The 12,566-nt window shown below is 43.8% G+C and overlaps 1 protein-coding gene across 1 annotated transcript in view; it reads left to right on the plus strand.

The window, feature by feature from the left end:
- The first annotated feature begins 11,940 nt into the window (after positions 1–11,940).
- TGFBR2 (transforming growth factor beta receptor 2) overlaps positions 11,941–12,566 on the plus strand; it is a 91,627-nt gene continuing 91,001 nt past the window's right edge. The window contains exon 1 of the mRNA XM_039222942.1: positions 11,941–12,387. Within this exon, the coding sequence (XP_039078873.1) occupies positions 12,294–12,387 (94 nt within the window). The 5' untranslated portion in view covers positions 11,941–12,293. The remainder of the gene's footprint in view (positions 12,388–12,566) is intronic.

Here is a 12,566-nt window from a genome sequence, read left to right on the forward strand (position 1 = left end):
GTCTAATGTGATTATCAACTTGACTTTAAACTTAAAATCAATCAGGCTCAGAAATGTTGGATAAATTGCTCAGGGTCTCCCAGTTAGAAGGTGAAAGATAGAAAAGAAGGGTAAAGAAAAAGAACTCTGATGTAGATGGACTGGGTCTGGTTCCCAGATCTACCCCTCACTCTAATATTATTAGTAAACTTTTTTAAACCAAAAACCCCTTTGAAAATCTAATGAAAGCTATCATCCCCTCTTTTGAAGAGCACTAATATGTGAATTCATACAAAATGCTGCACCTCATGGTAAATTCCATGAATTCCAGATTAGGATCTCCAGTTTTGGAGAAAAGTCTGCTATAGGCTTGCATGTAGGGGAGAGAGAGGCCACATTTATGAAGAAACAGCAAAGAATCCCATTCTAAATTGTCATTTGCTGGTTCAAGAACTGACCTCAGGATCAGAAGGCCGGGAGGCCATGCAGTGAGGAAAGGGTAACCATGGGGGATCAGGGGAGTGTCAAGAGCAGGGGATAAACTGGATGGCTTCCCCTTACCTTACCAGCTCTACTGTCCATCCCCACTACAGCTCCCATCCCAGGAACCTCCAGAGATTACTCTCCTGGACAGGAAGTTCCATGGGGCTCCTCTGTGTGTGAAGACATTGTGGTCATGGTCAATCACCATGATGCACGGGCCGTAGCAATGCTCCCAGGGCATTCTGGCTCCAGAGCACTTCTGGTCCCTTCTGGATAGGGAGCAAGTAGCAGTACTTGAACTTTTGGGGTAGACTTAAGCATATCAATATACCCTGAGCCAGGAGCAGAAGTGAAAGCCCAGCGTAGGGACAATTAAGTCAGCAAAAAAAGGGAGTTTAAGAAGTCCCTGAGGAACAGAAGAATAGTCAGGTAACCAATTGGTGCTCTGGCTTTTTCTTAGCTGGGTAGCCTCAGGCAAGTCACTAATGTCTTGAAATCCCGCTTTCATCATCTGCAAAGCAGAGTTAATAATTCTTGCCCTGTCAACATCATGTGATTTTCATGAGGCACAAATAAGATCTTTTGTGTGGAGACTCTGTGCCTTGGAAAATACTACACCAACATTATTTTTAGGTCTGACTAGAGACTGTACACTTCACCCAGAAGTAGAATTTTATGCACAGAATTGCTATTTTTCTGTAAAATATATTTATGTAAAAGACTTAAGTTGAAAACCTGTAAAAAAAGGTCTAAGGTAAAACCATGATCTAGATTTCTTCACTTAGAGAAAAATGTCCTGGGGAATATGGGTGTTCTCCATAAAAGAAGGAAAGACGTTTCATGGGAGCAGATGGCCGAGATGAAGGAAAAGTAGAGTATAATAAAAGGTGTCTGCAAAAGCAGTCAAATAAAACGTGAAGTGTTGGGAAATTAGCCCAATGTTTTAACTGTCTTTCAGGAGTTGATTTTGTGTGTGGAGGCAAAACGGCAATGATAAATTTCAAAGGCAGCCTCTCTGAACTACTTCCTCTGGAATTCTAAAGAACTAGTAGCATGCAGAGAGCCTGTAGGTGAGGAATGACTGCACAGAGCAGATGGTTTGATGTTATGACTTGGAGATAAGCATTCGCCATGGCAATTCTAAACAGGAGCCAGTGGGTCTATTGTCGACTTCAGGAAAGAGGCACCCCTTTGAAATGCCTGAAGGCACAAGTGGCATATGCTTTCCCAATGATCCAATGGGTTAATAATTAATCACCTCTTGAGGCTTTTGCAAACGATTATGCAAGAGCGCATATCACACTGTGAATTCTTCACCTCTGATACACTAAAGCGTAAGTGTTTTGCTACCAAGTACTCTTTGCAATTGTTCTTAGCTGTTAAACTAAAGCTTCTGCATTTATAAAACTGCTGTGAACTGACTCAAGTCATTGTGTCATTGCCAAATATTTGCTTATGTTTGGTTGACGGGAGAAATTAGAAATGGGCTGAGAACTCCAGGTCTCTCTATATCTTTGCTTCAAGGTAACATTTAAGATGGGAAGTAAGTCTCAGACTGGATTCTGCTACACAAAGGACATTAAGCTAACCAGTGTCGACCTCCTCTGTGGAAAAGTGAAGTCTCTGCTCTCTATCCTTTCACACATTCTGAAAATATTTTGCAAGAAATAGTCACTCCAGGAAACGGTGACCATTTTGTAGAAGTAGGATTCAGTTACTCTGAGATCAAGGGTCAGAAAGAAGCCAAACACAGGATACTGGGCTCAGCCTAGGGCTCCCTCCTTTAAGCCAATTTATGTATCTTGAGCAACAATCATTTCACCAACAAACATTCATTTCTGATTTCCACAGGACATTTGACAAAACTTCTGGAGGTGATCTAAGATAAATATGGCAAAATCTGCTTGGGGTGCAGTCTTGATAAGAGCTTTATAGATACTACCATTACTCACAAAATTTTTCTTTTTGACTAGGGTACAAAAGTTTTACTGGAAAATCTAAAATATTCATTGAATCTAATTAGCACACATGCATATTACATGCTCTAAGAGGTGTAATACTATGAAATCAAAGTATAAATTAAATGTAGCTCCTAATATGGTTAGATCATTATTTTTCTGAAACCAACTAAATAAATTCACGTTAAAGTATAATTTTTTAAGTCAATGAACCAGTACTGTGAAGTGATTTTGTACTTCTGTGAAACCAACAGCTCAAACAGTTTGTTGTAATTAAAGCAATAACTTATGTTTGATTAAGTGTCTAACTTTCAAGTCTTTTAATATCATTTGGTTAATAACTACTTATTCAACTGAATGATAATCATCATAAAATTTTAAAAATAAAAATAAAAAACGAAATCTCTTTGGTTGCAGTTTTCTTTTTTTTTCTAAACTTAAAAACTGGAGATGAACATTTACCAGGGTGAAATTGATCAATGTAACTATCAAAAATATAAATGTTCTCTTGGGAGGTAAAAATCTATTTTCATTTATTTGTACCATTTTCACTGATGGGAAGCATTTCTCTACATTCTAAGAGAAAGTTTATGCTGGTGTTTAAATTCCATGGCAAGCATTTCTAGCCTCATTTGGTAGTCAAGCATTGAGGATGTCATGGATTTTATTTCCCACATTCAAAATCTATAGAGTCTCAATTTTTTAATAGTACAGATTATGGAGTCTATTCATTGGATCACCTTATCATTCATGGGTATTTACTGAGCAACAAACATAAATCATGCGCAGAAAGCTAAAGATGTGAAAAACACAGTCCCCACCTCAAGAATCACAGTCTGTGGGGGAAACTAAGGGGCAGCCAGTGTAGTATCAGTAGATGACAAAGTGGCTTAGAGCCTGGTATCTGCAGTTGGTCTCTACTGGGCTGGAATTCTGGCTCTGTGGTTACTTAACCTCTCTGTGGTTTAGCATCCCAGCCTGTAAAGTGGGTATGGTAATGCTACATACCTCATAGGGTCACAGTGAGGGATACGGGCATTTATTTATATTAAAAACTCAGAAACTATGTAACACATAATAATGAATGTGCTGGACAACCAGTTACTAAGCATGATGCTTTGGAAACCATCTTCTGCAAGAATATCCCTCTGCTTCATTGCATGTCAATTCAGACATCAGTTTCTGCCAAACTGGAATCTTTGTTGTCTTTCTTCTTCGTTGATTTCCCCCCATCCCCATGCCCTGCTGGCTCAAACTTGTTATTTCACTTGCTATCCTGACATAGTCTTATGTCCTCAGATGCATCCTTCAGACTTTCTAATTTCTGTTTTTTAAATTTTAATGGTTTTATTTATTTTTGAGAGAGAGAGACAGAGCAAGTGCGAGAGGGGCAGAGAGAGACAGGGAGAGACAGAATCTGAAGCAGGCTCCAGGCTCTAATCTGTCAGCACAGAACCCGATGCGGGGCCTGAACTTGTGAGCCGTGAGATCATGACCTGAGCCAAAGTCGAATGCTCAACAGACTGAGCCGCCCAGTTGCCCCACTAATCACTGTTTTGAAAATCTTATCTGATTAGCTCTGATTATCTCCCTCCCTTGGTCAAAATCTCCTTCAATGTCTTTCATCACATGATGTATGAAATATAAACTCTTTCGCTTGACATGAAAAAAGGGCTTCTCCAAGCTCAAGCTACCTTGGCCCACTCTTGGGTTTTGAGATTCCTGATTAATGTCTAAAACTAGGTAACTACTAAAATGAAATCACAAAATTTTGGTGCACTTACATGTTTGTTACGTATAATCAAACATATAAAATACAAATACATGTAAAAATGTATTTGTTTATGAATTCAAATACATAAAAATGTAATTGTGTGATTTGCAAGATAATTGGAGAAACCATCCGGTTTTTAATGCATAATTGACGTGATTATGTACTTGGTACACAGATTGTCAGCCATGTGGTGACTGGAACATCTCCTCCTTTCCATTTCTTTAGAGAACTTCTCCTTATTAGTTAGAATTTTGACTAGAACTAACAATGAACATGATATCAGTTGTGATGGCTTGTGATTCTGCACTCTGGACTGGGATTGCCTTGCTGATTTCTATTCCCTAGGCATTTGCTAGGGCTGGAAAAGTCCAAGATGGCTTCTTCACTCACGTGTTTGACGCCTCAACTAGGAGGACTGGAATGGCTGGTGACTGGCTGGGTATATTTCTCCACTTGGTCTCAAGGGACTAACCTGGGCTTCCTCACAGCATAATGGTTGCAGGGTATTCAGACTTCTTACCTGCTAACTGGTTTCTGAGAGAAGTCTCTCATTGAGACTAGCCCTGGAATAGGCACTGTATCGTTTCTACCATGTTCTATTGGTGAAGGGAGTTATAAAGCTAGCCCGGATTCAAGGAGAGAGAAAAGAGGATCCATTCCACCTCTTGAGGAGCAACTGTAAGTCAGTGAGGAAAGGGCAGGACCACAGCCATCTGTGAAGACCACCTCTCACCCTCGGATAATGTCTAAGTTGAGGTGGTTACCTGTACTGGTGCAGTGGTTCTGTTCCGGGACACTTTTGGCCTTCTGTCATTGTCAGAAGGTGACTGTATCTCCTCTCGCTGCTTCATCCTCCCCTAATTATGTTTAGAGGTAGGAAACAGGAGTAGGAAGAGTGGCTTTCTTTGGAAAGTAACCTTTGTCACAAGCCCCAGTTGTATTCCTTCTTACATTTCTTTGCCCAGACAAACCAGGACAGGCTCTCTCCCTAAGATACAGTTAAATCCATATCCTACACAAAATTAGATTCTGATAGCAAAGTAGCGAGGGGAAGAATAAATTATGCGCAAGAAGGCAATGCTGTTGGCCATATTCTATAACTGCCTATATAATCGAATTTGTCAGTAATACCAAAGATCTAAATTGGTGCGGCATAGCCCTCCTCATCTCCAGCCCCATGGCAGACCCCATGGTAGCTGTTGCCTGTGAGAACCCTTTGCCTCTAGTGGGGGGAACTCCACACTCAAAAGGCAAAGAACAGGAATTCGGGGAGGGGTGCAGAACTGAGGCCAAAAACGTACAACCTAAAATCTCTTCAAATCTGTGTTCTAGGCATTCTAAAGTCTGTATTTCCCTACCCACTCTGCGCTCACATTTCCCCAGCCTTCTCACTGCCGATCTGTGCATCTTCTGAAACATGCTGCCTCATGCCTTCACCTGACCTTGCTTCAGCATGGAAGGATGTTCCTCCTCGGCAGTCTTCTCTCACACTCAAGCTGGTCCTTGAACCCTAGTGCCTGCTCCTGTGCTAGCTTGAGCTTGTCACCATTGTGTCGATTATATTATCAGGGTTATTTGCAATATTTTTCTACTTATCTATGTTTCACATTAGATCATAAGGACAGCCTGCTGCCCTTCAATTAAGGCTAGGATTACATTTTCTGAGTCCCCATGTTTTCAGTGCTTAACACAGTTATTTGGGTCATAGTAGACAATCAAATGCTGGTGAGCTGCATAAATGGATGGACGGCAGGTTGAAATTCTATCCTGAAGGCAACGGGAAGCCATTGGGTAATGTTAAATGTGATTGCTATTCTGGTGTTTTTGGAGAGGAGTATTTGGTCACAGTGGAGGACATAGTGGGATGTGATGAAACTAGAGAGGAAAGCAGGTGAAGAAACTGAAGTAATCCTCATAGCAAGAGACAGAATTAAAACATGTCAGGGGCACCTGGGTGGCTCAGTCAGTTAAGTATCTGACTTCAGCTCAGGTCATGATCTCACAGTTCGTGGGTTCGAGCCCCGTGTCGGGCTCTGTGCTGACAGCTAGCTCAGAGCCTGAAGCCTGTCTTCGGATTCTGTGTCTCCCTCTCTCTCTGACCCTCCCCTGCTCATGCTGTCTCTATCTCTCTCTCAAAAATAAATAAAACATAAAAAAATGTTTAAAAAACATGTCAATGGTGGGATGAGAACAGAACAGACTCAAGAGATATGAAGAAAATTAATGGAGAGACCCTAATGTCTACTTAGTTCGAGAGGGTAAAATAGAAGCAAACTCTTAGGTGATTTTTAATGTTTCTGGCTTGGTCTATCCATTGGAGATGGAGTCTTAATAAAGTTTTCTCTTAATTTTCATTTTAGAGAGAGAGAAGTGGGGGAGGGTCAGAGAGAGAGAAAGAGAGGGGGAATCCCAAGCAGACTCTGAACCCAAGCATGGAGGCTCAATCCCATGAACCTAGGATCGTAATCTGAGCTGAAATCAAGAGTTGGATGCTCAACCAACTGAGCCACCAAGGTACCCTTTCTAATATAAATATATATGTATATATATATATATATATATATATTAAGATAGAGCCTTTTCTCCATATGGGGAATGTACCAAGGGGATATACACTTTGGAGTCCCAATTTTAGAATAGTGTATGCGATGCCAGTGGAACATCCATGAAAGTTTGAGTAGGCAAGCGGAATAATGTTAGTTTAGGTGAAATTAGAGCTTGCTGATCAGATTTAGAAATCATCATATTTTGGTGACGCCATACAAATAGACGCATTCCCGGGATGAGAGAGAGCGGGGCGGTAAACAGAATTAGTAAGCACTACCATTGAACCAATGAGTGGAGGAAGACAAACCTGTCAAGATATTGAGACAGAAGAGCAGGAAATGGGGGGACACTCGCCTGCCAGAGCTCCCCTAACAAAATACCATAGACTGGGTGGCTTAACCAACAGAAATTTATTTCTCACACTTCTAGAGGCTGGAAGTCCAAGATCAAGGTGTTGGTGGTTTGGTTTCTCCTGAGCCCTCTGTCCTTGGCTTGAGCGTGACTGACTGCCTTCCATGGTGTGTTCACATGGCGTTTTCTCCATGTGTACACATCTGCCTACCAGCTATCTGTTTCTCTGTTTATGACTCTATCAGTCATATCGGGTCAGGGCCCTAACCTTCTGAGCTCTTTCAATGTTAATTACCTCTTTAAAGTTCCTATCATCAAATATAGTCATATTGAAGGTTAGGGTTTCAACATATGAATTTGGGAGGATACTATTTAGACCATAACATAGGAACATTGAAGTCAAAGGAGAGAGAATGCCAAGGGAGAGAGGTGAGCAGGCTGTTAACATCCAAGGCAGTAGAGGAAGATGGCAGGCAAGCCGCTGGTTGGAATGTGCTCACCCACTGTACAAGTGGAAGACAAGATGGGAGCTGAGCAAAAGTACTTTCCAATGGAGAGGAGACTTCCATGGGTTGACCAATGAGTAAGAGAGGAAGGAGTAGGGGCGCCTGGGTGGCTTAGTCTGTTAAGCGTCCGACTTTCGCTTAGGTCATGATCTCGCAGTTCGTGGGTTCGAGCCCCGCATCGGGCTCTGTGCTGACTGCCAGCTCAGAGCCTGGAGACTGTTTCAGCCTGTGACTCCCTCTCTCTCTGACCCTCCCCTGCTCACGCTGTCTCTCTCTCTCTCTCTCCTAAAAATAAATAAAACATTAAAAAAATTTTTTTTAAAAAAAATAAAAAAGAGAGGAAGGAGTAATAGCAAAAGGTGGGCTCTAATCAGCCCAATATACTGTGATGATCAGGCTGGTCAGGTGGTTAGGATCAACCACTTGATCAACTTATTCGAGCAGTAGACTCTGAAGCTAAACAGGCATCAGCTTACACCTGGGGCCTCTCCCTTAACTAGCTACGTGACCTTGCCCAACTATTTAATCTCTCTAATCCTCAGTTTCTTCACTCGTGAAGTGAAGATCAGAACAGCACTGCAAGGACGTGATCCCAAATGTTAACAAGTGATTATATTTAGGTGATAGAGTGAAGGATCTTTTTTTGTTTGTTTTCTGCCTTTGGCTTATCTGTATTTTAGGGTTTTTTTCCACCTAAAGTGAATATACATTATTTTTTGCAATTTAAAAGAAAACTATGTTTTCTCCAAAAGAAACAATTCCTGCTTTCTCTAAATATGTGGTATAATAGTAGGTTTTGTTAATGTCTGTGGAGAACTGCAAATAAGGGGATGGATCAGAAAAATAGATATTCTCATTTTTTCCCTTTATCAAAGACAGGAAACATACATGGAATACTGTAGGCCGCAAAGTTGGAAAACGGATAATCTATATTTCCAAGGATTTTACAAGGGGGGATGGGGTTGAATTCCAAAAAAATAATGAATAATTATAACACACTCCGTGTCAGAATGAGATACACATTACAAAATAGGTAAAATAAACGAAAAGCTCCTTGGGTTACCCCTGGGAGAGGACAGATCATTTTAAGCTGGAAAAATCACAAAATATTTCCTGGAGGAGCTAACATTGCATCGGATTCTGAAAGGGGCGGGTGTTCCTCGCACGTTCAGCATTGTCTCAGTGCTCATTGGCCTGTTTCAAAATAGAAGGAGAACTGGTCAAGAGATAAGAGCTGAGAAAGCAGAATGACTGATTTATATGAAGGGCAGCCTTCTGTCAACTGCTTTGGTTGCCAGTAACCTCAGCAGCTGCGCGTCAAAGAGTTGAGGGGAGTAGAAAGTTCTGGCTTCGTTGCAACTGGAAAATGAAGGGCTTAAATTAACCACATTTTTAGTCAGTCCAATTGTTGTGTGTGTGTGTGTGTGTGTATGTGTGTGCACGCACGCACGTGCCTGCTCAGAGTTTGTAAAACTGAAAACGTGAAGACACTCAAGCTATTTAACTTTGGTTCAGCTTGTTTTTTATTGTTTTTCAACGCGGTAAAGGCCTACAAATTACTCTCTTCATTTTTTAAGTCCCATGTTGGGGGGTTTAATTTAATCTGTAAATGGCCCAAGTTTTGCATATGTATATTAACTGAAAATTGTATTGAGTCAAACATAAAATTTTGTGTGAAAACAATGTTTTAGCTGAGAGCGTCAGACTTCTTTACAGCGAGAATCCCAAAAGGAAGGTCACAGTGACAAATTTTTAAGATCGCCATATTGCAGTATGTGTCAGTTTGAATGCCTCTGATTTCAGCGGGGTGATGGCTCCTGAAGGATGAGTTTGCGTTTGGCAATGCAGAATTCAGACTCTCAATTTCACAGGAGATTGGGGATTAAATCAGAAATGTTAAAGGCAAACAACATTAAAGTCAACATTACTAATACATGACGACAAAGGACCACCAGTTAAATTCTCTGCCAAGGAACTGAATATCGTAAACCTGGCCTCTAACAACATAAAACATCTGTCTTTGCATTAAATATAGAAAAAAAAGCCTTTGGAATCACCTGGGGATTTACTTGCCTCCCAGTATGTCTGGAGGAGTAAGAAAGTATATGCATGCTGTCCAGAGGAACTTGGGCAAATTTAGAAAAAAGAAGAAAGAAAATACCCACACACTTCTCCTTTTTAAAGAAAAAGGAAGTAATAGTGACATCACCTGTAGCTAAAAACTAGCCTGTTTACATCTCAGTTTATTAGGTAATAGAATGTCTTCTCCAGAGTTGTGGAATAAGTAGGGTGCTGAAGTCCAATTTTCTTCTGAATCTTTATTAGCTTATCCTTTCATTTATCCAACAGCTATTTATTAAACACCTATTATGTGTCAGGAACTAATCATACAACAGTGAGCAGAGGGAAACATTTAATCCCCATCCTCAAAAAATTGGACTTGAGCTGGAGAGAGGAATCGAAATGAAACGATGACACAAATAATTATAAAACTACACCTGTAGTAAGTGTTAAAAATGAGAAGCATAAGGTGCCAAGGGAACCTATAATAAAAGATCTATTCAGGGAGGTCAGGGAAATCTTGTCCATCAAGGAAGTTAGGATTTACCAAGAAGACCAGGAATTGGCCAGGTGAAGAGGAAAGGAAGAACAGAGAGAGGGAAGAGTGTCCTAGGGGAGTCTTGGTACAAAAGGAATAGGGGACATACTCTAGGAAATTTGGAGAAGGCTCTGAGCAGGAGAGGAAGGGAAACCCAGTGAAAGTTTACCAGAGAGGAAGGGAATTGAAGGATCGAATCTCCGTCCTCTCTCAAGAGCAGTGGGAAGCCATTGAATGCATTTCATCAGAGGATTGGTATAATTAGGTTTGCATTTTGAAAAATGAACATTAGGTTAGCTCTGATTTGAGAAATTGGGTGATGTGGCTCACAGTGGCCATGACTGGGGATGCAAGGTTGGGAGACTCCCACCCAAGGGCTGGCAGTGGAGGAAATGGCAAGACACAGATTCTGAACTCAACTTTCCTTGGTGTCTGGAGTGGCTCCAGCTGCGGCAAGGCTGTTGGCGAGTGAGATGCCCAGCCCTGCTGGTGTCCCTGCACCTCCCCGCATCCTGAACACGGGAGAGCTGGGAAGTGGTCTTTCCCTAAGACACATTCAGAGGCAGCCCCAGCGTTGGGTGCAAAAATGGTGACAAGACCAAAGGCTTCAGGATCAAGCAAATGAACTCTCAGAATGATCAGGGAGGTTTTCTGGAGTTGGGGTTCCCGGGAGAGCTATTTGCTTTTATTCCCAGTGAGCCTGGCCACCTGCCTCTGTAAATAATGTTTCTCTCTGATCAAGAAAGGAAGCTCATTGTGTAACCTGCTGACGATCTGTCCAGAGAACTATATGGAGTTGGAAGAGGGATGAGCATATAATTCCTTATCCAACCAAGACACTTGGGAAAGAAAAAGGCGGTGATCGAATGATCCAACTTCGAAACAGGTGTACACCAGGATCCTTTAGTGAAAATCTAGTCACCCTAGCAAGAGGGGAGGCTTAAAAGTTTGTCTACCTGCCCCCGTTTTTTCCTTTTGCAGAGGAGACCCTAAGGACTTCTCTCTCTTCACAGACAGCATTGGAATGCAAACCCTGGCACTTTTTGGACTCCCGGACCACTTTTATAGTTAACATTTACTGCCATCCGCCATCCATTCTACACATGAAATGTCCCACCATCATCGCTCTGTGGTGGCTGCTCATTTACAGTTGGTCCCTGAAGCACCTCGGGGAAGAGGCAGTTCAGTTGGGAGGCAGCACCCTAAGGCTCGTCGGAAATGAGGCACCTTGGGTGTCCTGGATCAGAATTACACATTTTAGCAAGATACTCATTTGATTAACCTGCACATTACAGAGAGAGAGAGAGAGAGAGAGAGAGAAAAGAACTTCTGGACTTAGACCTACAGTAGAGAAAAACATTTGACAATGAAACAAAACTTTCTTGCTTTTATTTGCAACAAAACTGCGCTCACAACTCAGTTTTCGGCATCCACTCGCTGGTCTGCGCTTGGGGGGGCTGAAAACACAATCCTTGAGCACCCAGGAACAATGCAAAGGAGGTTGTGCAGAGTGGTGGTGGGGGTGTGTGTGAGATGCTTGGTGAGGGTGCTGCGCAAAGCGTGCATACTTTGTGTGTTCAGCTACTTTGTGAAACGCGTGCCCTTGTTCACGCGGGGGGCAAAATACTCGGAGCCAGGAACTCCTGAGGGCGGTGGGGGCAGCTGAAAGTTTGCCAGGGCCCTCGGAGGGGCCGGTCTCAGGGCCCTGATTGGCAGGCGGGAGAGAGAGCGAGGGCTGAAAGCCGAGCGGAGGGAGAAGGCTCTCGGGCGGCGAGAGGTCCTGCCCAGCTGTTGGCGAGGAGTTTCCTGTTTCCCCCGCGGCGCCCGGGTGAAGTTGAGTGAGTCACTCGCGCGCACCGCCCGACGACTCCCCCGCGCGCGCGCTCGCCGGGGGCAGGAGCCGGCCTCCTGCGCAGCTCCCCTCGGCCGCCGGGGGCCTCCCCGCGCGCCGCCGGCCTCCAGGTCCCCCTCCCGGCTGGCGAGCGGCGCCACATCTGGCCCGCGCATCTGCCCGGCCGGCGGGCGCAGGGTCCCGAGAGGGCGCGGCGCGGAGGCGCAGCCGGGGCTCCGGTCTATGACGAGCGGCGGGGGCTGCCATGGGTCGGGGGCTGCTCCGGGGCCTGTGGCCGCTGCACATCGTCCTGTGGACGCGCATCGCCAGCACGATCCCGCCGCACGTTCTGAAGTCCGGTGAGTGCCCCCCACCCCCACCCAGGCGGGCGCGGCGGGGCGCCGAGGGGGGCTCCCCGCCGCTCTTGACAGTCGGCCCCGGGCGCCCCCGGCGCTCGGGCGGAAACGGGCGAGTTCCCTCGGTGGCACCCACGCAGCTCGGCTCCCTCAGGCGCCGGCCCGGGAGTTTCTCTTTCCGA

Source organism: Hyaena hyaena, unplaced genomic scaffold (genome assembly GCF_003009895.1).
Source record: "Hyaena hyaena isolate Hyena2069 unplaced genomic scaffold, ASM300989v1 scaffold_1220, whole genome shotgun sequence".
Classification (NCBI taxonomy): Eukaryota; Metazoa; Chordata; class Mammalia; order Carnivora; family Hyaenidae; genus Hyaena; species Hyaena hyaena.